This window comes from Egretta garzetta, unplaced genomic scaffold (assembly GCF_000687185.1).
Source record: "Egretta garzetta isolate BGI_Z169 unplaced genomic scaffold, ASM68718v1 scaffold474, whole genome shotgun sequence".
Classification (NCBI taxonomy): domain Eukaryota; kingdom Metazoa; phylum Chordata; class Aves; order Pelecaniformes; family Ardeidae; genus Egretta; species Egretta garzetta.
Genome location: NW_009259524.1, coordinates 1998272 through 2024978, shown reverse-complemented (window position 1 = coordinate 2024978; position 26707 = coordinate 1998272). Strand labels below are relative to the sequence as shown.

Sequence of the window (26707 nt, the reverse complement as noted above, 5' to 3'; positions counted from 1 at the left end):
GGAGTGCATAAAGAGAACTTATTTAATTTTCTGAAACTTTGCATCTGAAAACGGCAATGTTCCAAGTCCAAATACTTTCAACCTTGATCTTCCCTGTATACGAGAAGTCATTAGTAATTTGTTCTTCCATCTATATGTAAGCCACCACACTTTGGATAATAAACAGCTAAAGCTAAATCATCAACATGATATTAAGTACTTACCCTCCTTGTATTGCTAATTTTCTAAGCTCTAATAGACTTCTCTACATGTTACTAGCTGCCAACAGAAATTAATTACAGTTAGTTACAGTTAGGCATAAAGAAGAGTGTTTCCTGAATGAATGTATATAATCAGTGTATTCTGCAGACTATTTCTTGACTAAGGCTACAAGCATCATGTGTGTTAACATTTGGCACGTATTCTTCACAAGCCAGCAAACACATCTTGTAAGAAAACATCTACCTTACTTAAATACCAGTGTTTCAAAAAAACATTCAAGAGCTGAATTAAGTAGAGGTTGGGGTTTTTTTTAGACTATGATACACAGTAAAAACAAGTTAGTTCTGGTGAATTCTTACTATACAACTGAGCTGGAATGGGAAATACTGCCTTAAAGACGTTCCCTGCTTCCTCGGGTATACAGGACAGAAAGCAGAATATTGTTTTTCCATAAGGCAGATCACACTTACATGAAGAAGTAGATATCATTTCTGCATTTTATAGGTTACTGTGGAACCACATAAAGAATGACCTTATTATTTTGTTTTCCATCCTTGTCAAGTACCAGACACGTTGACAAGAACACAGTTTAACCAGAATTGTTTATAGATCCTTTCAACCATTAGAAAGTAATACAGCTGACCTGGAATTTCCAGAAAATCTTTTTCTCCCTGTAGTATGTGTTTCAGATAGTCTTTACAATCCTGGTAGAAAAAGAAAAAATTTTCTTTCTCTTGTTACGTGCATATGTGTACATTAAGCAATCCCAGTTGTGCTGTCCTAGATATATAACTTTTTCCATCAGGTAGCTAGTTTAGTTAGTTAGTTAGTCTCAGCTAGTTCAGTAACAGAAGCCCATATCCAGGAAACCATTTGTTTTATTTTTGCTGAGGCTATATTAGAAAAATATCGTATATAAACAATGGGGCAAAGTTACTATATTCCCATCCTGTCTCTGCAACTGTAAATCAATGCTCTCTTTTCAGTAATTATGTTCACTTACTTTATTATCCTACCTTTGATCACTGGATCATTATGTCTCAAATTACTTTGTTATTCCAATTATATACTAGACTGAGTGAACTGTGTTTATAGCGTGCAGTTTTTCTGTTCAGGCTTGAGGCTGGAACAGCATGCAAGAAGTACCTGTATGCCCGGGTAGCCACTGGAGCTGAGAAGTACCGGCTGATGTTCTGGCAGTACCTCCTCTTCTGTTTTGTTCCTTTTTAGCATGAGCGCGCTCTCGCACAGCTGTAGGGTACCCCTGTTCTGCAGTCACTGCCATTAGAGTAAGGCCCGTGGGGGGGAATTACAGCTGTAATAACATAGGTCTTTGTGCTTAAGGCATCACCCAAGATACGGTAACTCTCTGTAGGATGCGGTGTTACAGGCAGAGCTGCACTCGGTTCAGCTGAGACAGGTAGGCATTTTGTCACCTTTTCACCTTTCTGTTCTCAAGGTGTTTGAGGGCTAAGGGCTAAGCTACAGTACATAAGTATGCATGTGCACTGTACAGAAAAGACTGGATTCCTACAGGACTTCGTACCTATATTTGCTTAGCTGAGAATAAAGGGGCATCGCACTAAATATAGCAGAAAAGAGCAGAGCAGGAGCATTACTTGCAATCTTAAACACGAGGAACGAGTTTTAACCGTAGGTATTCTGCACAACTTTTACTTCAGAATGTTATCCTGTTGCAGAATAATTATTAGAGCACAGGGATCTAACAGGCTAAAGATTAAATAAATACATACAGGTATTTAACAAAATGCCTTTAAAATTTTGGACAAGTGAGAGATACAGATCTGACTCTGAAATCAGGGGTCCAAATTTTTTTCTGGTAAAACAAGAACAATGGCAGCAATTTCACTGAGCTTGCAGAACAAGTTTTTCTTAAAGAAAACATTTATTGGCCTTCCTTAGAAATATTTTTTCATTGCTTTTGTACTTGCAGAAAAGCAGAAGAGCTCTGTTCTTGTGAATGAAAGTATGGGCTATCAGAGGTGCATGGGAAAAAATTTTTTTCCCTGCGTGTGCAGAAGAAAAAAGATACTGTGTTCATAAACATGTAAACACTTTTTTTTTTTTAACAACATAGCATCTCAGTGCACAATTTCCTTGTGTAATAGGACAGCAAGACAAAAACATGGAACATCACATGACAGCGAACTGTAGCCAGGCTCATCTTAAATTTCATCATAAATTATAGCATACATGCCCTTAAAGTTCGAATTAACTCCAGATCAATCACTGAGGACAAGCAGGTGGTGCCCTACTTCCCTAAGCATACTGGGTTTAGAAGACAACCAAGTTTTAACTGCTGGGTTTGTCCTAACCTGAAAAGCTTCAGAAGCCACTAAAAGTACACTAACAAATGATACTGGTGTAAGTCAGTATTAGCCATTTTAACGCCTGTCAAGGAATTCAGCGTAGACATTGGTATTTTGATCATTAATTGTCTTCCCATCTTTAACACAGGTTGGCATTACTACATTGGTTCACTGCACACTCTCAGGTTTGAACAGTACTGTGTAAGTATTCCCTCTCCAGGCTCCGTATTGGAGCCATGTACCAGATCAGTGATGCCAGCCTTCTGTTTCTGCAAAGGTTGGCAGGGGCTCTAGAAATGAGGATGTGCTGGATCCTCAGCTGCACCAATTACCCACTCAGTGGTTACAGTTCAACAGAGAAGCAGGGCTGAGTCAAGAGCAGTAAAAAGTTAAACTGCCTAATTTTTTTCTGGAGGTACCTTTACTGAAATTTTCAGCCATTAAAATGCCTTTGATTCAGTCCTTAACATATGCTTTCATTTGCTGTATATTCTGTGCATATAAATAAGGGTGCCTACAGAAACTGGATATGAAAATATTTATCATTAATTTGTTTTTTCAGGCTTTGTGTGCTATTCAAGAACAGGCAGAGTTGCCATTGCCATTGAAAGGAAGAGTCCTCTGAGACAGGAACACAGAGCTGCCTGCTGTTTTGACAGACAACCTCAAGCACACAAGACAGCTCTAGCCAAATACTGATGAGAGAGATTAGAAGAAAGCAGGGGGTTCCCCCCAAAACTAAACAAGTAAATAGAAGTTATAGTACCATGAATTCTGACATTCCTATGAGGAGGGTAATCACTATTCAGAAACTATACTATATTCAACCTCAGATACTATACTATATATTCAACCACTATTTACTATAGAAGACATCCATAAAAACCACATTACTATAGAAAGGTATCTAACTAGCAGATAACATGGAATTAAAAATTTATTTTCACTGTATAAAACAAAACAGAAAGTACTGTGTTCAAATCACAAAAGGCTGTTTGTGCAGACATAAGAGATCACCACTCTGTTCTTGCTATTTTGGATGGAAACTGGGAAGCAAATTCCACAGGCCCATGATCCTTAGTACAGTGTTTCTTTGACAAGGAGCGGGATACAGCTGTCGTGTTTCCACTGACCATAGATATTAACAGAAAAGGTATCTGTCCTCACTGAAGTACACATTCAGCTATTATGGGACTTCAGTCATCCACTTCTTCAGAGGTAGATTCACAGCACATTTAGACACTTGGAAAACAATATAGAACTGCCACTAAGATCGTATTTTCTCTTATGATTTTTATATCCTGTGCAGTAATTTAAGCAAATACATAGCCAGCCTTCCCACTAGAGGATGAATTGAAAATTTGAACTGGAGTGCCGGCAGGTGGCAGTGACGATTCAGGAGCTGGTCCTGCACACGCCCCTCAAACAGCTTACATTTTACAAGCAAAACAAAACAATCTGTAATCTGCTGCTGTAAGTATACAGTAATCAGTGTTATTTTCCTCACACCTACCTTTTCAGCAAAAAGAGCTTCCTAACTGCAGTAAGCTTTTAGATTATTTTGACATACACCAGACACAAATAACAACATACAGGACCTTGTAATATATGAAATTCCATTTTGAAGACGGGAAACTTCACTCAAAACTGCAATTTGAGGATGATGTGCAGGTAACTAAAGGCTAAACACTTCTAGGGAATGGTAGGGCATATTTCTCAGTAATTTACTTCCTCAGCTACAGGCACACCCTTACCTGTTTTAGGGGGTTCTTGTTTTTCTTTTTAACTTCAACAGTGTTGTTTTGTGCCTCTTTCTCCCATCTTCTCTTTGTCACCTTCATAGATGAAGCACCACAAAATCCTCAGAGCTGAAGGCAGGATTCTTCTGTTTCTGGCAGCCAAAACACATTCTTCTGTAAGAATAACCTTCCAATATGACAATTGGCATAAGTCAGCTTTTATACCCTTCCCTCACATTCTTCTACTGACACACTTGATTTTTTACATGCTTGCTGTTTTCCCCACTCAAGTCATCTTTAGCATTTCAAAGGTGAGGCTATAATTACTAAGCCTAGACATCTCTCCTTCAGAACGGCAATGAGATTTTACAACTCATCTTGCATATTTACACATACAGCCAGTTCTGTCATCCTGAGAGTACTGACTGCAATGGACCTTTCACTACCAAAGCTCTACTCTTTCTACTCAGGACTTCTCCCACCACAGCTCCTGCATACCTAGCACATTTCTCCTCTTTCCAGAACTTGTTTACTCAATATAGTTGTAAACAACTGCAATGAGTCAGCAGACAGCTTGCTAAGGCTGGAAGGACTAAGGACTACTTAGGTAGCCTTCAGACTGAGCTTATAAAGAGCCTTCAGATTAGGACCAGAGATCTTATGTCAGCTAATTCTGACACCACAAGTTTACCTGCAGAGATCTACAAGCAAGGCCCCCAACAGAGAAGCCACCTATAATCACAGAATAGGAGGTACAATGAAAGCAGACCCACAAATGACAGACCAGTGGGAAAAGATCTCACCTAGGGAACAAATGCAGAGGGAATAAGGAGTTGCCTGGCTGCTAACAACTCTGCTTTCATGTATTATTGCAAGCTATTGCGGGAATTAAACTGAGCCACAGCCTCTGTAACTGGCAGAAGCTGTGTGAATGAAACACTCAACACTGGCTTTATAGTGTGTAAGAAACTAGCTTGCTTGGAGCTCTGCAAAGCTTAGACTCAGTATGTAGGATGATAGTAATTCATAACCAGGATATTTCAGCATTGGTTTTCATCATCCAAACTAAGCATTGCTTTCTGCCCTCACACATTTCTTGACTTGACTTTCATGCCCCAAGAGGCAGGAAGGGGCTGGAGAACAAGGCATTGTAACAGGATGCACATGTTGGGACTCATTCTGACCCTGCTGCTCTGCCAGATTAACAAACAAACTCCCAGCCCGCTCTTCTTACCTGTTTCTGTCATCCTTCCTCTTTTGAGAAGCAGGATCTGCCTCCAGGCACAGATTTAAAGATACAGACAAACCTCCTATCACCAAAAAATGAAGTGGGGTTTTTTTTTTGGTTCTTTTTGTTCCTTACAGAGATCTCACAACAAACTATGGCTGCACAGCAGGAGCTTGGAGACCATAGATTCCTGTTTTGTTATTATTTTAGTACCTTAGTGGCAATTCTAGGCCAGTATCAGTGGCTAGCACAGCTAGATCTCAAATCTCTAGTGTGCCAGACTTCCAGTTCTCTGCCCTGGAAACAGAGACATGAGGGATGGCCTGGCTTCTCCCAGTTAATGTGCAAAGTTACTCTGTACCTGCACTGACTTAAAACCTCCACACTAAATCTGAAGTGCTCCTTGTTGCTTCTGTATGTTTATACTAGGACGCCACAGGACTCAATTTGAGACATTGCAGCATAGACTGAGATGGTGAATCCCAACTTTTCCTTTTTTTTTTTTCTCTTTTCTCTTCAGAAAGTAGTATTGACTAAATCAAGGTGGTAGTGGGGAAGTTGACCAACGTCTCTTATACCATCAGTTACATCAGTGGAAAAGACATGCAATTACCGTTTCATTTTCTAATACTGGTGATTTTGGTACTGACCAAAAGAAGTTTCACTTAGAGCACAAACACTTGTGCTTTACTAGGTGTTGGCAGTCCCACTTGTAAGTATTAGAAGAATGCTGTTCTGATAACCCTGCATTTGTGCTTTTCAGCTTTGTGCCAGAAGCCCCTCAAGTCCCTCCACTCAACCTTACAGCAGTGTAAGGCCTGGAACCGAGCCTCCCACCTTTTGCCTTGCTCACACCCCCATGGTGGGACAGATTCTGATGCAGTTTCATACTGCAGCAGATAAAAGAACTCAGACTCACCTGGCAAAAGCGGTGATGATGCACAATACAGGTAAAATCCTGAAGTTCTACATTTTGAGTTTTACATTCTAGGAACGAACAAGTCCCCTTCCCATTTTTAGTCTTAAGAGATTACTATATTATAGGTTAATATGAAGCAATCAAGATAAGCCATTAATTTTCAGACCTCCTTGGATTTTTTTCTTTATCTAGTCCACTTAAGAGAAGACTATGGAAATACCTGGAGATTTTTCCTGAGGAATGTGTTATACCTCTTGGAAGAATTAGGCCACAGCAACACCATCATCTGCTGAACAAAACTGCATCTCTGTCTCATACAGCACTATGTGTTGAAAAGCAGCTTGGGAAGAAGGTGCAAGAAGTGCATGAAAGGTTATTTGCACATTCTACTGCCACTGACCTGGAGAGCTGCCCAGAGGTCCTGTTCCATTAGAAGAGACGAGCTGCAAGGTACAAAGACATGACAGGCATGCTTACACTACACGCAAGGCTGGCAGCCTCCAACAGAGCAATTGCTGCCCAGCTTCGCCTCTGATCAAGAAAATGGGATGCTATGAGACCTAACTGCTCCACCTCATGGAATGGACTCAAGTATATTTTAGTCACTTTATTTGTATCTATATACATTACATTTTGATTTTCCAAGTAGTCAAGGCAGTTATTCTCAAATAGTTTAGTACATCAACTTTATAAAATACAGCTGAACCAAGGTACATTAGAAATACATACATTATGGTACATTAAGTGCTTTGAAGAATGATTAGTCTGGCCACCTGCTAGTGAGCGATTCATTTGGTCTTGGTCATTCTCACAGGGGAGAGTCCGCTCCACAGGTAAGTCCCCTGAGCCCAGCAGAGGAACTTAACCAGCAAGAGTCCCTCATGTGCTTTTGGGGGACAGAATGCATCGCTAAGCCACTACAAGGCATTCTGTTGTCTACATGATGACTTAAAGCAAGGTCATCACTTCTGACTGGGGCAAAATTTAGACATTTGTCACAAGGCCTCAGATCAAAACAACGGAAGAAAAAGAGCCAGTGTAGCTCTGAAGAAATGCAGTCTTCATGTTTGCAGTTGGGATTTGCTTACACACATACATGCTAAACCTGTGTTATAAAGAAATAAACTCTAATCAAAGGGCTCATGTAATATCTAGGCTGTTCCCCTAGGGCATCCTTAGGCATGCTGCAGGGACACAGACCTAACACAGCCCCACAAGGAACTCTCTCAGAGACTTCTTCTGCATGAAGTTTTGCTCTCATTTTGAGAAAGTCAGCTTTGTAGAACGTGAAATGCCAGGACAACAGTAATTATGAAAATGGAACATTTGAGGAGATCTGTTCCAACTGCTGGGATTTGAATTAGAAATGCTTACAGCTTTATGTCACATGGCACCCAGAGATGTTCTAATTCCAGTCAATACTGCAGCTACCGTGTTACCCATGACTAATAGCTTGCTATTTACTCCAGTCTGGTCAGGACTAGTGTTATCAGTCACATCCTGACCCAAAGTTAGCTGTTAATGCCAGATCAAGAGGACTCCTGTGAATCTCTCCAACTGCTATAACTTCAGGCCAGGATGGTCACAATTCACATGTCTGTGCTCTGTGTTCACAGGCTGTAAAACAGCTGGCTAGTGGAAGGTTCTCTCACTTTTAGCTGAAGGCCTCATTCTGTCATATACAGGGGAACATTAGCTACAGTCAGATGATTCTGTTGCTTTAGAACCAGCTGCTTCGGACTCTGGAAGACAAGCAGTACAGAGCAGCCACACATCACTGGAGTAAGGGTTACTGGTGACAGGATAGGGCTAACATATCACAGTTCTACATTAGCCTACTGCAGATGCCACGACACCACCCACATCAACCAATCCACATACTGACAAAGGTGAAAGATAACATAACCAGCTGCTGTTGGGTCACCTTAGCTGGTCAGGCAACTCAAGTTTTTTCCCTGTAAACTTTAGGAGAGGAAGGAGGAAGAACACATGTAAACTCTAACTGAGACTGGAACAGATTCAGGCTGCATGGCATACTCTTTCACATCGATGGACCAAGACAGAAGGTAGAAGCCACAGCAGTGAGTAGCAGCATTGAACTGAGGGACTAGTTGGTTCCTCATTACACAAGGCCCCACACAGAGCTAGCCATCCTGGGAGTAGATTTCAACACAGGAGGCAAGATGTGTCCCAGAAATGGTCAACTGTACCTGATGCACTATGTTGGACCAAAGGGATTCTGGGCCAGAGGAAGCAAGAAGTACTGTCATCTTTCCACTGGACACATCACTGCAGCCTTCAACACTGCACCCCCAGAAACAATGATTATATTGTACAGTGGAAGTGAGAATACTTTCATTTCTGCTGCTTCAAGGTCAGCATCTTTGCTCATCCTCCAGCAGGGCTTTGCAATGGGGTGGGGAAGAATTCTTCCAACACAGATGACTGTTGCCTCCTGGCAGCTCAGACCCAAGCTGCACTGGTTGCTTTTAGAACCAACAGTTCAGTTCTCACTGCTGGCATTTTCCTTTCTCAGCGCTGCCCAACTGTCATTCCTGAACAAAGCCACCACCATCCGCTGCAGAAGAAAATACTGAACACGGGAGGAGTGAACAAAATGCACATTTCAATCCATAGTTAACATGAAGATGGCATTACCAGGCAACTGGTCAGCACGAGCAACTGGTCATAAAGAGCTATACTGTCCCAGACTCCATGTTTGTTTGAAGTCCTTCCATCAGAGACTGGAAGTCAAAGGGCAGTATTCTTGCCTCTCAAACTCATAAAAACTCCTCTTATTTACTGGCCTATATTATAATGAAGCTAAAAAGTAAACTCATCACCCACAAAACTAGATAAAAAAATAATAAAAGTGGAAAGAAGTGCTTATTGTCATAACATAGAGATTCACAGATCTCTGCACATCTTAACCATCATACAAGATACCTGTTAGTTCAGGTTTTTATTTTTACAGAAAAGGATGACTACATTCATCTCAGTGGTGCAAAAAAAAAATCTAATACTGCTGAAAAGATGTTTTTTCCATTGGGACTGCACATTATGATGCGATCTGGATGCTCATTCTCATCAGCATGTCATGAATGAAAGAAAAACAAACATTCTCTTAGCAAAGTTTCACCATGAGGTAAATGCATTGTTTGAAAGTCCTGGGGAACTGAAATGGATTTGAAGTGATCTGCCAGAAATGATGGTTTCATTAAGGAGAAAGTTGTCACTCTAAAGCAGTAAGCTTCATTCTGTCTAGCAACTTAGTGCCTTTTGCTAAGGACAAGGTTAATCAGCTCCATAACTATAATTAAACAAGTCTTGTTAAATTAAAGGCTACATTTTTCAGTTACCTGTTTCCAGGGATTTGGGCAACATTCAGATCAAAGTACCGTTTAGGATTGAAGGGATATGTTTTCAGTTTTGCAGTATGCTGGTGACTGAAAACCCATTTTTATGGGATTCAGCTAAAATGTAATTATGACAGATAAGACAGAGTTGTACTGCAACAATATGACTTAAAAGATGTAGTGATATGGCATTATAGCTGTGGAGCTGCCTTTAAAAAAAAAAATACTGTTTACAGAACCCAGGAAAAATTGAAGCTAGAGAGCATAAGCAGGACAAGTTATTCATGGATCCTAAACAGATCAACTACAGATCACTGCAACAACAGCAGAACTCAGAAATTAACTTCATTCTTGTCTAACCCACCTGCACACACAGAGGGGGGTTTACTTCACATTTGCAGTACCACACATCCACTACAGAAACATCAGCTGCTCATAGTCAACACTACTTAGGCAGTGCAAGACTTACGGAGATCACATACTTCTACACCATCATGAACTGGTTTTTTTTCCTACTGACAGAAGAAATGTCTCTTATCAATGCTCTTCAGTGGTACCTTACAGCTTAGATCCTTAGTGAGGCTGGTTTGCTTATCAGCCTCCAAGAGAGGATTAAAGTGCAACAAGAAGATTTCACACTTCACAACATGATGCACATGGTCAGTGTAGACACGGAATTGCAATCCTCTTGCTTACTTGCTGGACAGACCGCAGGAAGGGAGTGGCCTATAACATCATTGTCCTCTTGTGCTTTCCCAATATGGGCTTTAGCTTAGCAATTCAGGCCCAGTCCTGTCCAATGGTCTGGCACCATCAGGAAATATTTGTCCATAGCTTCACAAAACCTGGTCCGGTACAGTTCTGGAGAAACCACAGTTGGCATCTTACCTAATGTGTAAGAGTCAAGAGGAGTTAGAAATGGGCTAAAGAGCATACTGCAGTACAGACAGATGTCACACTTAGAACACCAGACAGCATAATCATGAAGGTGTACTGTACATGAGAGGGTCTTGGAAGTAACAAGCATTATCAGCTGCCTCTTTTTTAATTTATTTTTTATTTTAAACATTTAGAAGAGAAGGCAGATCAAGGTCTGGACCCCTAACACTGAGTTGATATACCTGAATTTGGAGGAACCATCTACGCTTTTTACATCAGCCCTGATCAGTTTGTTTCTTCTCCTCTTCTCCTGTTTACAGGTCTTTGAGATTTTCCAGCAGAGATGCAAATTTCTCCCATGAAGAGTTTCACTCTATGAACATGCTCTTATCTTCTCCAGACACTTGAGCAGTGGTACATCAAGTGTTCCACTTCCCTTCTTTTTCCAGCCCTCCTACTAACATGGGCCCAACACTAGGCAATGCTGCACAAAAGGTGCTCTACTCACTTCTACAAAGGGAACTTGTCAGCTCCTCAAAATATGGGCAATAGTCAATCATTTGATAAGGATTCCTTCACACTAATGGCTCAGAGTATATCTGATTTTTTGGACCAGAAAACATCTTCTGAAACCAGGCAGCAGGGTTTTTTCTAGTATCTCTGTATAGATGACTAAGTTTGTATGTGAGTAGCTGATAACTAAGAAACAGAAAAGAACAGTCTGATAAATAGATGAGCTTTATCCCATTCCCAGGAATTACAGCACTTAAAGGGTTGCTTGTGAAGCAGATCAATGTATTAATTTTTCTGAAACTTATTATTCCTTTCCCTGTTCTGGACAACTTAATTTAGTGTTGCAAATCTGCACGGTGGGGAAGTTGTGCTTTTATTAGTACAGTTAATGGAAGCTCCCGAGTAACAAGTAAACACAATCAAAAGCTTTGCTTGCATTTTGGACTTACCTTGTCCTCCCAAGATCCCAGTTGACTTTACCACCATTTCAAGCTTTTTGTCCCAGGTAAAAGTGCGAATATAGTCTGTTGCAATGGAAAAAAAAATCCACACACAAACATGTCATATCTGCTACAGCCCTCGTAGCACTGTCCTAAAATGTATCTATTCCCCCTCAAAAAGGGTGAGAAAGCAGTATGCTTCCATAGCCAGAAGAACTTAAGTGATCCCCCTACCAGTTGCCTCACTTTCTGGTGTATTGATTATATTTGGATAGGGTGAATATGATACCTCAAAAGCCCAGCAAGACCACAATCAACTCTTCCTGCCTCTACAAAAAGAGGCTGCCCAGGCACGTCTGTCTCTAGCCATGTTAGAGTTTCAAGGGCTCATTTACAAGAGTCACTTAGCTGATCCTCATCCCAGAAATGTATCAAGAAGCCCCACTTTGCTGTAACAGCTCCCACTACTTTACTGCAACAGCTAGCAGCATCAAGACTTGGACACCTATCTGTTTAAGTCAGTAGTATTCCTCATCGTTGCAGCCACCTACAGGTTTGATTACAGAAAGCAAACACTTTTCACTTCATGATATGGCAGACTGGAAACACCACCAGTGACCCTGACTGGAAGAGAGGGCTGCAGAGAAAAGACTTCAGAATTGTTTCCAAGCCCCTTTCAGGGAAAGCTTGCTCAGTCATTACAAGCACATGAACATTTTGGTCTGCAAAGCTGAAGCTGCAGTAAGTTAAGTGGATATCATTATTTCCTAACATTTAACTGCAACTGTAATTATACAATTTTGAATGTACTGTTTCTAGATTTACAAAAGGCCACCGTAAGTATCCACGTTTCACCTCAGCTGTACTTTACACAAAACTTATGCAGACCTGCCAATCTTAAGACTTTTCCATTTATCTGAAAACTCTTTGAAAATGCTCCCTTAGAGTCCTTTGGGACCGATATCATCAGTTTGTGCACTAACTACTATCACTTCATGCCCCAAGGCTCAGAGCCCCACGCAATAGGGCCTACAATATAAAGTCTTCACAGCTCCTCACAAACCTAAATTACTTGCTTCCTGTATCACATTAGGATCTAAAATAGGTAGAGATTCTGACCTCAGATTCAAACTCAGTCCAAGCTAGTGGTTTTTAGTTCCGCCCCCCCTGCAAATTTAGCTTGAGTATTTTGTAAATTCTCAGGGTATCATTTAGACAATGCTGTGATAGCCTGATACAGCAGGCACGTTCTCTATTCTTGAAGATATTTGTGTTATACAAGCCCCTTCAGATCACAAACAGCTATTCTCACCACAGTGAAGGAACTGTTACCTTTAAACATCATATAAAATATACTCTTCAATCAGGTAAGACTTTCCGTAGGACAGCAAAAAGCCACACATACAGAAGAAGCAGGGTCTCATCCCATTTACCCAAATATTCAAGAGTCTAGAAAACTAGAAAGTAGTAACAATTTGCAGTTCTTTGTAGCTGGGACTTCAATTCTCAACTAGAAGTGTTACTGGAATGGCTCTCAAGCTTTATCAGAAAAAGAGTAATCCAGACCTCCCAGCTTGAGATCTCATCTGGAAGCTGGAGTTAGGTTCTGGATTCATCTGGAATTTCTGAGTTAGGTTCCAAGAGCATCTCATTTCCAGGAGTCACTTCGACAGCCTGCAAAATGGCTTCATCTCCAAGTCTTTTGCACAATACAAGCTTGTCTGTCTAAAGATGAGGCTCTACTTTCCAGTCACAAGTCGGAGGATGTGGCAAGGTAATTACTGTGTTGCAACCCATATTATCCAGGTCAGATTACATGATCACAAGTGATCCTGTAATGTTTAACTTCCCTACCATCCCTACCAACATTGTTTCTCCTTAGATCCCCTCCACACAAGTTACAATTTAAATAGCAATGTAAACATTACTGAACCTAACTTTAAAGATTAAACACATAAAAGCCGACAAATAACCTTCCCTACTTCAACTGGAGTCAAAGTGTAGGTTAAACACCAACTTGACTGCTTTTTCACTACTTGTGATTCCTCCTGCATATATTCTTAGTAATGCAAATGCTAACACAAGCCCATACAAGAGCTGGAGAGAAGACTTCATGCCTCCACTTTGAATACCCATGAGAGGTGAGGGTGGTATTCCATCAGGGAGAAGACAAGCTTTCCTCACACACATCTCTGTCATGGTGGTACAGTTCTAAGAGTACTATAAACACCTAAACCAGAAGAAAGCAGTTTCACCAGCTGAAAGCAAGAAAATACAAAAGACAACCTACCAATGATCCCAACAACCAGCTCATTGTTGGTATCATCACGACCCACCAGCAGGGAATAGTCGATGATGAGGTGGCTAGAGAGGAACTGGGAATCACTGTGTATGGAAGCTCTCAGCACAGCCTTGCAATGGGAACGGATGTACAAAGGATTGTCCCGGACCATCTTCAGAAGGTTCTCATCCAACAGGACTACATCACAGCTTTCCTTGCCTGTGTCTGTTTTAACATTTCTATTCCGGAGGGAGCCCTTCAGGTCAAAAACCTGCAAATGGAGAACAACATTACTTTGTTCCATTGCTCTGCAAGGTTAAAGACTTTAGCATACTTAACTGCAGCATTTAAGAAGGCAGCATGACAGGGCAACTGCTTCCTTCTCCGCAAGAAGACGACTGTTAACAAAAAATGTTTTTGTACTACAAAATTTAAAGTTTCCTGAGTGGAGAGCCAGCACACAAGCCTATGTGAAAGTTCTGCAACCTCAATTCACAAATTTTAGGCAAGTTATTTCATTAATATTTAGCCTTATTTAAGGGACAAGGGGTGTCCCTATTTTTATATTGTATGGGTAAACTCAGTTTTCCAGCAAGCTTCTACAGACTCAAATGCTGACAAGAGTAAAGCCACTGAAGAGGGAGGTGGGTCTTGCACGAAACACTGTTTAACATCTGTTGGCAAGGCAAGAGACAGACCATCATTAGGCTGGAAAGGATCTCTGGAGGTCTCCAGTCCAACGCCCTGCTTGAAGCAGGTCCTGTTAGAGAAGGTTGTTTAAGCTCTGTCCAGTCAAGATTTGACTAACTTCACGGATAGAGTCCACAGACTCTTTGGGTCTCTGTTGTAGGGCTTGACTACACTCATGATTTAAATAAAACAGACAAGCAAAAAGAAAACCCACAACAACATCCTTTACATCTATCTAGAATTCCCTCAGTTCACTTCCTCCATAAACATCCCCCCTGTTTGAAGTCAGGCACTGGGACAGAAGGTGGAAAGAGTTGATACTATCAAGTTTTAGAAGCAACATTTGAACTTCCTTTTCAGCATCAACTGTGTATTTGAAGAGAATTTTCCACCAGTCATTTTAAGGTCTTCATTCTACTGCCTCATAAAGGTTGCTTTTCCTCTACTAAAAGCAAGACTGAACTCAAAATCTTGTCCCACGTCTGTTCAAAATATTATTAGTCCTGCTCCCCCAGTACACAGTAGCTCGCCATCTCCACTGGAGAGGCTTTCCTTCTAAATAAATTAGCCTGTAATCCCAGTTAGTTCTTATAAAAGCTTTGCAAGAAGGTAGGCTGGCAATGCTTTCTCTCAGACACCAGCGATGCAGGGACAAGTAAGACTTCTAAAAACTGAAGCCTGCACTACAGCTATCTGAAATAGCCAATATAGGCATCAAGTTACCAAGGATCACTTAATACAGAAACAGGCACGAACTGTCATCTTTGAGCACTGCTAGATATAGACAGCACATGCAAAGTTAAAAGTTACCTAGATGGCTACTGGCAATCCTGCTCTTGCTCCCAGTCAGAATTGCACTGCAAGGGAACAGAACGCTTGGTTCTTACCTGAGCCATTTTCCTGCCATAGAAAAGGTTTTCCATGACAAGCAGATCCAGCTTCTTTTCAGTGTTGTTCTGAGAGTTCTTGTATCCAATTCTATACACCCCAAGGATTTTGGCCAGTGCTGTGGGCTTCTGATAGAGCGAAGACACGGGGTAAGATCTCCATGTACAGGCAATCATCAATCAAATACTAGAGGTGCCACTATTCTGTCTGACTGTGTATTACAGCTTAGAAGCTCTAGCAAAATTCCTGCTTTTCATCTTAAAAACACATTATTAGTACAAATCATACCTTCCAACATTTTCTTTTACTTAAATGAAAGGGTTAATGGAAACTGTTACTAGTCTGTAAAATACAGAACACTTCCTAAAATAGAAGGCACTTTTTTTTTTTTTTAAATACCTTCTGCTGAACTGCATTAATGATGTAAGTGAAGTAGTGTGGAGCAAAGTCAAGGAATGACTGAACTTCCAGACGAGGCATCTGCTTCAGGATGAATCTATCATCTGTTTTAACATCAGACAGAGGCAACAGGGTTACATACAGTAAGTGATGTATTCTTTGCAAGTTCTTTAGGACTGTTGCTGAAGTAGTTTGAAAAATTAAAGGACTACAATTCTCTTACATCCTTAGATACAGAAGCTCATTTCTAAAACTTTTTTACTTCATATATTCTGAATTTCAGAACTTCAGCCGTTCTGGATTTCAGCCTTTTAGCAGATCAGGGAGAGTAGACTGCCTAAGTTAGATTTACCTCAGCTACATGGGCTTCTTGTACAGACAACAGAAACAGCCTACAGACCCTTCCACTCAGGAGTTGTTTTAAGTAGGGGCCTAGAATCAGCTGCAGTTAAGCAATTAAAAAAAAAAAAAAAAAAAAAAATCCTATAAATCAGCTATAACATGTGAGATAAGACACACTGTTGTCTTTAATAAACAGTTTTCCTTGAATTATACTCAATTTTTTGTTTTCTGAAGCCTGCCCAAGACAGTACAACCCTTCTGCTAAACTGCCCTCCCTAGCTGCTCCTACTGAAAAACAGAACTACATTTTTGTTCTCCTGCATATACAAAGACGAATAAGCTGATATTGAGGACCCCAAAACAATCCACGTAACTTTCCATTCTGAGTGGCCACTTCACAGTCAGCAGTCCTCTGGCTAGACGTAGTCAGGGATTAAATGACACACCCTAAATAATACTCTCTAATTACAAAGGGGGAAGAAGCTGCACTTACCTTCAGTCACATAGAATGCAGCCCCAGATTTGCCACCTCGTGCCTGCCAGGGCATAGAATGAGAGAGGGATCGAATGAAGTCCTCTTCACTGCTCCCCAGTATCACTTCACGCATCTTGTGAAACTCGCCAGCATAATAAATCCGGCAGTAGAACTTGGCATTTGCATCTGAAAACTCTGCAAAAAAGGTCTTCCTCAGTAACAGCATGCAATACTCACTGACTACCTGAGATGACACTTAGAGATTTTACCAATGTCTGGAAGACTACTACTGTGCTAAACATCCCTCTCTCACACCTACTGTACTTCGGAAGTTTAAACCAACAGGATTTAAATGGAAAACTTACAGGAAAGTCAACCCCCTTGAGGTTAGCTCACAGTATATGTCATGGGGAAGCATCCGGACAAAAGATTAAAAAAAAAAAAGGGGGGGGGGGGGGGGTGGTGTTTTTGTAACAGATTGATTACAGTAAGTAAAAATTACATTGCTCTGTTCTTGATTTGTTTTTCTCTGCTGCCCAATAGAAAGAAAAAATAATTAACTTCAAGCTTTCTACTACATTTGCATGAAAGGAGTTTGTCAGCTAAGACTTCAAGTTATTATTTACAACTACTCACGGAGTTCCACGTGGGGATTCACCAGCTGTTTCTTCTGTCCATCTCCTCCATCGACATCATCTGACGGCATAAAGGGACCATTCAATTGGGGTTGTTCATTATTATTACTGAGAAAGCCATGTATGACACTATTTGTAAACTCACATTACAAGAAAAATATTTTCTGTTTTTAAGAATACAGAGGGAACTATGTATAGGGAATTAGAGATACAGCTATAAGTGTATGATGTAATACATATGCTAAAAGGGAATTGCTGTTCATGGGACACATAAGTACAAGCTTTCTCTTTGTTTTCTCTTAATTCATTTTCCATGAGCTAAAACAATGAAAGTTAAACAGGAAGTGAGGAAGAGAGACTGGGCTGCTTAACTAGAGTCAACTCAATCCAAAGGCATTCAAGCCCAGACTACTCAATGTCCCTGTAGTCACTGGGGTTTGAAAGACCCTATTTCCCTTCTCATAAAGCAAAGCAATGCCTTCATGAGAAATAAATGTTTGATTCTCAAATCATTCATTTTCAATGCACGTTGAGTAATCTTGGACTGTTGAAAAAGTATGAGCAGGCATGCATTCTGGGCCTTACAAGTATGAATGAGGTTTGGGAGAAGTAACAGTCTAAGACAGAAGATGGACTCAACAGTCTTGTACCTTGAGGCTCTGCTCCTTGGTTTTCTGCTCCCTCTTTGCCCATCTGTCCAACCTGGTAGTAGGCACTGTCAGCACCACGTAGGGTCTCTTTCTTCTGGGAAGACAGGTCTGGGCTCTTCCCTCCCGTGCCACGGAAGAAAGACAAAACTCCAGATGGTTTCTTTGCTACAGTGAAAAGGAATAAAGAAGATGGCCTTGGCATTTCCACAGGCACTTTAATAAAAGCATGACTCATATGAGCATTCTCCATTCATTGTTCTAACTGGAAGAACAATGTCATTCAACTGTAATTCATTTGCTATTCTTCAGGCAACCAAGGTCCATCAGATTAGCTGACTTAGTGTTCCTAGTAGCATTCTGGAATGCTGAGTCATTTGAAAACACAGACCAAGCGTGAGCATCTTTAACATAGTAAAAACTTCACTTCTTCATTTCAAAATATTTTAATTGCCTTTTTTTTAAGGAAGGCAGTGCCCAAAGAGGTCAGAACGTATTATAGATATCATACCCCACTAAACAGGCCAGACTCAAGAACAACCCAAGGCCCACATTGTAACAGGGAACGATAGTCTGATCTCATAAGAATCAGAGAAAGCCATAATGGGCACAGACTTCAAAAAACAAACACACACGCACCCCTCACCATGTTCTACATCAAGTCAACTCAAAGACTAGTCACAATTTCAACTCAGAATGCATTTTCCAACTTAACTTTCACAAGAGCTAGAAGCCAGGTTAAGTAGACTCAAATCTGAGCTGAGATTATGATCATAGATGTGATTTTGGCAAAATGGTCTTACGTTGTTCTGGCTCTGCACTGCGACTTGAAGGACCCATGTTAGCCTCAGGCAGGCGGACAGGGCTACTGCTCTTTGGTTTGCTGTCAGATGTGCTGAAAGGAGAAAGAAAAATAAAAATGTCATGAGCCCAACAAATACTGCCACCCAAGACACTACTGCTTTACTCCTCCATGCCTAACACTAAGTACTGCTAAGGGAAGAGGATACAGTTTAAAGTTGTAATGGTGTGAGACTCTTCAAAGTTGTCCTCCTCCACCTCCCTGAGGAAAACCTCTCAGGGCTCCATAGCAACAGTTCCATCCATCACCACAGGAAAGGTAAACAAGCCCAGTAATCTCTACCATGCACACAGTCAAGGGATCAGATGATGGAGCCAGCACAGTCCCCAACATGAAGTAAAACCTCAGATACTGCAAGTATGCGTTGGTTACACAGAATGTGTCAGATTCCATCAGAATGCAGAGATCCTAACAGAGCCATGTTTGGAGAGTCCTTCCCCATCCTAGTTATGCCTTATTTGCAGCTTATTCACTACAATCACTGTGCCTTAGCTCTGTGTATTGTAGTTCCTGCATGTAACCTGTTTGGCTGTAGTCCTTCTTCAGAACTGTTCTTCAGAGATGCTTTGGACAACTCATCCAGGGCATTTCTGTACTCCTTGCAGCTGAAGGGGAAAGGAAAAAAAAGAAAAAAAAAGGAAAAAAAAATAGTCAGCTGTTCTGTGGGAGACTCTGTTACACCAACCAAAAGATTCAGTTCAGGGATAACCACAAGAAACAAAAATGCACAGTAGAAAAACCTCTCCTTCATTTTTTCTTACAATCTTACAGAACTGCAGGAAAAATCCCCCATTGTTTCTCCCTCTCCCACAATTTAAGAATGCACTTTGAGAGTCTGCTGCCTTGTGACATGCAAACCTCAAGATTTAGTGAGGCAGCTGGTTTGGAGAGCTGCTACGACCAAAGGTAGGCAAGGGACAGACTGTAGTATGAATACCTAACTGCTGTTCCCTAGCTCAGTTGCACTTCCTCCAGGCTGGAGAACTAAGCCAATTTAGTTGCACTTCTTTCTCTGACAATATCACATTACAGGGAACACTACACAACTAATTAATTTTTGTGTACTACAGTTTGGCAAGAAAAGCCCCAAATCCAGTTGCAAGTTGGAAAATCTACTTTCCATATCTCAGTAGTAAAAGGAGAAAACTTCAGCTCTGGGAGAAACTCTCAACACAGCTGAGTGAAGAAATTCTGTCATGCTTGTTCCCTACCATTAGGATTTAAATATTCCTTGCACAGAAAAGCTGCAAAAGTACAACACGCATCAGATGAACAGCAAAATCACACCAGTACCTGAGAGCAAAAGCTATGATGGAGCTTGGTTCTTTCTCGCAGACTGCAATAGGTACACGTTCATGCTCATACATTAGGTAGTGCTTATCCGGGTCACTAAATGAAAGTGACAAAGGGAGACGGTTAGTAGATTGTAAAAGTTTGTGGAACGAAAAGGTTAAGTTTTGGTCAAAACCCAGATCTCTTCACTGCAGTCCCAGGCACAAGCTGCAAGTCTCAGCATGGAACCAAAGCTCCCCAGATCAGCTTCTCCCAATAGACACATTCATAGCTCTGTGGTTAAATCTAAATGGTAATGTGTTAGGGCAATCAACACTTCAAGCAAGCTGCTTATATCAGAAGACCAACTCCAAGTTAGATTAAGAGTCTATTTCTGTTTAGCAGCCATTGTTTCCAATGGTACCAAAACCTGCCTGAGTTTATTTCGACTGTCCTGCAGCATAGTCTGCAGAGTGGTTAGGGGACAAACCTAGAGTCTTTTCTGAACAAGCAGTGTAGTACAGAAATTCCCCAAAGCCTCATGGGTTTCTGCCAGATTTTCTTTTATTCATCTGTACAGTTCAGTCATTTAACTTTTACCTCATTAGCCTATGCTCCCCTCTGCTGCTACCCTGGGAGTACGATTCAGAAGGTAAACTCAGGCTGCCAAACGTTAGGCTCATGTCAAACGAGAAACACTACAAAGCACGCAGACCACGTAGCTGAAAGAATTCCCAGCCTGCCCATTTTCACATGAGAGGGGAACTTGAAGGCACATGCAGTAGCCATTGAACCTGACCTACACCCAGACAATGCCAATTTGAGTCCAACCCTTGGAAGAGGTCTGGAAGCAAAAACAAGAGGCAGGCACATAGCTTTAGTAAGTCTTTGCTAAGGAAGGACATTTCTGCTCCTTCCCCGCGGCAATGAAGTTAGAAGACACCTTTCTCCCTCTTCCCCTTACCCCGTCCCCTCCCCACAAGAGTTCTGAGGAGCCATGCCTGCTAGGAGGAGGAGAAACTGATAATGCACAAGGGTGGATCATTAATAAGAAAAGCAGGTAACCTACAAACACCTAGAACTGACACAGAAAACTTCTTGCCTTTAGGAAGTTCTATAGCTTATTCAGAGGCAAACCCAAGTGATGGCTTAAATTATATACTGAGCAAAGGAGGCATGTATGGCTCTCTTTGCAATTTGACCAGGCTGCTAGTTTTGTACGTCATATATACTACTCAGTACTTACAAGGGAAATGGAATGGGGTTGTAGTTGTTTCCAGGCAAAAAGTTAGCCAAAATAGCTTTCATAGTAGACTTCTCCTTCACTTGGCTGTCTGTAGATCCCACAGAGTGTCCATCAAACACATCTGGAACAGAGATAAGTGAAGTCTGCATCACAACATCAAACTTCAAGCTGTAAATTCAGAAGGAAGGTTGCAGTCCACAGAGTTACCAGATTTGTTGTTTCCTAAACAGATCTCACACACTCGCCACAGAGAAGCAAGAGAAAGAATACGAGACCACAACTGAACCATACCTTCTGAGCTACTTGTTGTATCCTGTTCAGACAGTGTGTTGGCACCAGTCACATGCTCCGATACAACCTCTGGAGGGGTGGGCAGCTGAAGGTGCGTAGAGCCTGTGGAGCTCTGACTTGATAAAGTAGTCAGGAAACGATCCTCTGAGAGTAAAAGGACAGAAGAAAGCATTTTACATGGCTGTCAGAAGTGATATTGTTTGCTCCCAGGCCAAGTTATCACCAGTGTCTACTTTCAAGAAGTTTTTACTTAGAAAGCAGGTAAGGCCACCCAGAGCAAAGGAATGGGCAAGGTGATCAAGGTAGCACATAACCTCCAGAAGATGCATATGCTTATACCTGCTACCTTCAGTTCCCACAAACTCTCAGGATGCCTCACAGGTAAGAGGTCTCAGCACCCCTAACCACTTCACAGAAGAGGCAAGAGGCACTTCCCAAATTCCTTGTAGTTATTCAGTTATTTAGAAAGGCTCTGGAATTTTTTTAAGTCAAGTTCAAAGGAAAACCCTTGCTGGCCAATTTAGTATCATTAGCAATTAATTCAGCTTCATATTACAACCAGACTTTGCTTTTTACAAGAGTAAGCTAGAAATTGGCTTATTTCCATCTGACACAATGGGGATTCACTGTTTCTCTAAATTACCAAATTTGACAAAGGATCCCGTGTTATGTCAGGAAAAGGGTTACAGCAAACTTCTTTTTGTAGCTTAAGAAAATAAACAAAGAAACAACACACCTTTCTCTCCATTTTGCAGTGCTGGAGAAGCATTGCGTGGGGAAGCATCCATGCTACTGATCTAGGCAGAATAACAAAATCCCAACATTGATGCCAAGCTCTTTATAGCTGTACCCCTTCCTCCACAGAACACTTGCAAAAGCAGATGTACCATAACAGCGCATTCCCACCCACTGCACCATCACTGTATCTGCCACCACATGACAAAGACAAGGCAACAGCAACCCAGCTTCACATATGACTGCTATCATCTCTGTATGCTGCTTTAAAGACTACACTCTTCCTCTACATAAACCTACTTGCTGCTAGATCAAGGTTATGTGCGTTTTAGCATCTAACACACATCTGTTAAGTGGAAAGGCCATGTATGCATGCAGCAGAGCAAATCTAGGGTCTCACGTGGTTTCTTAGTCCACCTTGCTAACGTTAGAACTATTGGGAGTTCAGCCTCTCTGTATGATCCTTACATTGTACTGCCTTGCAGTCTGGACATTTTCTGAGTACCAGCTCCCCACAGGGTGGCTGTTCAACATGCCAGCAACTGTATGCTTACACAGAGCTCTTGAGGCAACAGTCCAAAGTCATTTATACATCCCCTCAGCCAGTTCCTACAGGACACATCACAGAACAGAGATGAACCTGCAAATTCATTATCAGTCCTTCCTGTGTTCTTTGCTCTGCCTCTCTTGATAATTTTTGCCTTTTCTTTTTCACAAGGGATAAACCTGATGGGCAACAACCTAGGGTCTAACAAGGTGACTTCCTTCCTATGTAGATATACGCCTCACAGCAAGTGCAGCTCTCCACTGTCAGTATTCAGACTAACACTATACAAACACCACAGAAAATCATCAAATCCTATTCATACTTAGTCATCTTCTGTGTAACATGGCTCTTGGTTCACATCTTTAGGAAAAGATACATATACTAATATGCAATTCAAGCTTCTACAGCCGAAAATTACATAATGCAGTAGAACAAGTTTACTAAGTGAACTGAAGCCAGTCTTAAGACTATTGTGCTGCCCCAGGGAAAAAAAAAAAAAAGTTTAAGTAGCTTTTAGCCTGTTATTCGTACCTTGCTTTCTTCACCTTGCCTCAGTCTCCCAGGGCTGGGTGGTACTGATGGACGTTTTCTCCCTTTCTCTTGTTGGAAAAGATCCTGCAATCTTTAAAAAAAAAAAAAACCAAAACCCAAAACAAAAAAACATACAAAAAAACCCCAAAGAAAAATTATTCAAGAGATAGATTACAGGTATTAGCTGTAAAAGGCACAAGTTACAAAGTTTCTCCAAACTAGAATACAGCCAAGCATGCCTTCACAAGTCTTTACTGCAAACTCAGATGGTTGCTAACACATGCTAAAGCTATCTTTAGCATGGCCAAAACCACATTTTCTTCACCTCTGAGATAATGGCACCCAATTAACTGCTTTCCCACACTCCCCTCTTCCCCTCTCTTCCACCTTTATTCAAACGACACTTTCTCTTCTCAGATGCAAGTTGTGCTCTACAACACAATACTTTTATTTTTGGCCTCAAATGATTTTCTGTTCCAATCAACCAGCTCCGGGGTCTTAACAAGGAGAGGACCTTTCAAGCACAAGTAGTCATAACACACTCTATGTAGCAACTGCACCACAGGGAGAAGAAGTGCAAAGGAACCTTCTCCCTTCTATAACCAACACACAGTATCAGTGTTGCTCATGATTCCAACATATAACCTCTTACCTATTATTCCAGGCTTGTAGCATCTCACAAAGTCCTTGCTTTTTAGCTATCAGAGACTCAAAAACAGATTGCAGCTGTTGAGGTGTGTCTAATGATGATGAAAGCAGCCTTGCTTGGATTTTCTCAGTCCAGTTTCGAAACTCCCCCTCTTCCATCTGCCAAAAGAAAAACTGTCAGTGTTCTGTGACCAGAGATGACACTAGATCTGCATGGCTTCTCAACATGTTTTGCAGCCTATGGTCTGTCAACATAGAAATAGTCCGTTACCTCCTTTTGGGCAAAAAGGTCTTCCATCTTCTCTTCTCTCGTTTTGCTGAAAGTATCCGTTTTCAGAGAAGCAAGGCGATCATCAACAGCAAGATACACTTGTGACACCCTGTCAACAGGTGTACAAAGAGTTAAGCTGTGATTACTCAGAACATCTTCAACATTCTTTAAAAAAAGTCTGAATGTGTTTAAGGATACAAAAGACGATATATGATGGTCTTCTGCATAGTAAGCTGTCCCACTGAATATACAGGGAAGGTGGAAAAAAATCCTTAGTACAGCAGAAACCTGGAAGTTACACACACTGACATTCCTCTTCACAACTTATTCTTAGCAGTGGAAGCTGTCAGAGAGCAATAAAAAGGTCGCAAACACATTGCTAGCAGAGGGGAACTGTTGTATCACCTGTGCCTAGGAAGACTCTGGGACCGCAAGCTACAGCTCCACAGAAGGGCTCAGAGATAGTCAAGAGCGAGTAACTGTTTCAGCTCTAAATAAAGCTCCACCACCACCAGGCAGAGCAGCAGTCAGGCTGGATTTAATAGTTTTCATCATGCCTGTCTCCCACATTTCTATTCCTACATTTAGAAGGCATCCAGGCTTAACAGCAGTTTACCTTAGACTACACGAAGGTGCCAGCCTGTCTGTTGTTATCATATTCAATAGCTAACAAAGGCAATGTCTCTTACACACCAGAGAGTTTAGTTGCCATGTGATCAATATAATGAAAACAATTCTGTTTGGACAATAGATTTGAGCAATGCCTTCGCAGTTTTTCTGAGCTGAAGACGGGATTTGAACTTGGTCAGATCTTCCAAAAAGTAATGTTAGGGTAAAGGTACAAAGTGTTACCTACAGTTTTCAGATTAAGCCTTTTAGGACTGCCTCCTCTGTTCCATTTTTAGTATTAGAGGGAGGAATCAGAAACACTTTAGCTGTGCTTGAGAAGGCATTTTGTAAGAAAAGGTGACATTTCAGACACCAGCTGATGGTCAACCTTTCAGTGGCTACTTGGCAACATCATTCAGAAACATGCTATATCACTCAAATATCAGTGCAACATTCAGGGATGGAGAGAAGAATCTTAGTTTTTACTGGCTATGTTTAAGCTGAATTGCCACCAGGTTAAAAGGCGAGAGATTAATACAGACAGAGCAGGTAAAGCTAATAAAGAAGATTCCAGTACCACCCTCCCTTAGAAGTATATGCACATATAAACATGCTTAAAACCATTACTTTTCTATTAAATAATGAATATTTAGCAGTCTTGTCTATAGTAGCAAAAATGGTTTTGTGTTCTGCTAATAGAAGTCCAAAATACAAATAAGCTGCGGAAGGCATTAAAAACAAAGCTTACTTTTGAGAGAAATCCTTGAGATCCTGCAAAATAGAAACCTTTGACGGAGCCTGCCGTTTGATGTAGATCTTGGGGAGTGGGACACACACTTCAAGCAGCCGTATTGGAGAGTAGCTGAGAAGGCATATGACAGCTGTTAACAAGACTGTCCCTACATAATACTAATGCTACACCATATTGCGGTTTGTGGCCCTTATATGAGATGGGGCACCGTCAATGTGTCTGGGGCTTTAGTTACTTTTAGTAGCAATAAACCCTGCTTATTTATCTCCTAGGCAAAAAGTAAAACCACAGATCATGTTGCAAAACCAAAATTCTGAAAGTTTTCAAGATTAGACAGGGAAAAGTGTTTCCGTTCTGTGTCATGAACTGGAGGCATCCATTCTTAGGAACACTGCCCACCCCATCCAGGACAGTGATGGCACCCACAATATCCTCTGCAAACCAGCACAGAATCCTGCACTTGTGGTTACAGTGCAGTTACACTATCCCATGCTGCACTCAAAGTGAAGGACAGACCTGATGAAACCTTACTAGAGCTGTATACTTCACATAGTACTAGAGAGAGAAGGAAGTTTTTAGCAGTGGACCTCACCTGAAAGATGCTACCATCTGATTATAGGAAAAATACTGGTGATAGTCATGGTGAATGGAATGACCACAAGGCTCTGCATTGGCCCTTCGAGTGTACTGGTGCCCATAGAATCTCAGCTCAAGGTATTTTGCGAAAGACATAGACCAAGAATCATTGGAAAGGGGAACAACCGGTGTCACCTGAAAAATTGAAAGCCAAGTGTGTTAATTTCATCCTTCACCCAAGATTAAGGACAGGCTCACCTAGACAGCAATCTAGTATTTCTAGTACCAGAAGCACTCGTGACCCTGAAACATACTAAACAACCACAAAGACAGCATTCATGCAAAGCTAAGGCCAACACATAGTTACAATAAATCAGATAAACAACTGCTGTTGATGATGACAGGT

General features: G+C 41.2%; 1 protein-coding gene and 1 long non-coding RNA gene across 7 annotated transcripts in view; both read right to left on the bottom strand.

The window, feature by feature from the left end:
* Window positions 1–10272, bottom strand: part of LOC118452162 — a 19957-nt gene extending 9685 nt beyond the window's left edge. Inside the window, exon 1 of the long non-coding RNA XR_004841826.1 lies at window positions 4286–10272. This is a non-coding gene — a long non-coding RNA (uncharacterized LOC118452162). The remainder of the gene's footprint in view (window positions 1–4285) is intronic.
* A 14-nt stretch (window positions 10273–10286) lies between these two features.
* Window positions 10287–26707, bottom strand: part of PIKFYVE (phosphoinositide kinase, FYVE-type zinc finger containing) — a 66475-nt gene continuing 50054 nt past the window's right edge. For all 6 annotated transcript variants that reach the window (XM_035893034.1, XM_035893033.1, XM_035893035.1 and 3 more), the window contains 19 exons: window positions 26318–26496; window positions 25723–25836; window positions 24366–24474; window positions 24099–24253; window positions 23447–23537; window positions 22370–22430; window positions 21634–21777; window positions 21343–21463; window positions 20118–20213; window positions 19346–19429; window positions 18766–18857; window positions 17966–18130; window positions 17317–17376; window positions 16699–16875; window positions 15864–15967; window positions 15464–15592; window positions 13896–14157; window positions 11615–11689; window positions 10287–10661 (listed from right to left, as the gene is read on the bottom strand). In XM_035893034.1, the coding sequence (XP_035748927.1) occupies window positions 10546–10661; window positions 11615–11689; window positions 13896–14157; window positions 15464–15592; window positions 15864–15967; window positions 16699–16875; window positions 17317–17376; window positions 17966–18130; window positions 18766–18857; window positions 19346–19429; window positions 20118–20213; window positions 21343–21463; window positions 21634–21777; window positions 22370–22430; window positions 23447–23537; window positions 24099–24253; window positions 24366–24474; window positions 25723–25836; window positions 26318–26496 (2334 nt within the window). In that variant the 3' untranslated portion in view covers window positions 10287–10545. The remainder of the gene's footprint in view (window positions 10662–11614; window positions 11690–13895; window positions 14158–15463; window positions 15593–15863; window positions 15968–16698; window positions 16876–17316; window positions 17377–17965; window positions 18131–18765; window positions 18858–19345; window positions 19430–20117; window positions 20214–21342; window positions 21464–21633; window positions 21778–22369; window positions 22431–23446; window positions 23538–24098; window positions 24254–24365; window positions 24475–25722; window positions 25837–26317; window positions 26497–26707) is intronic.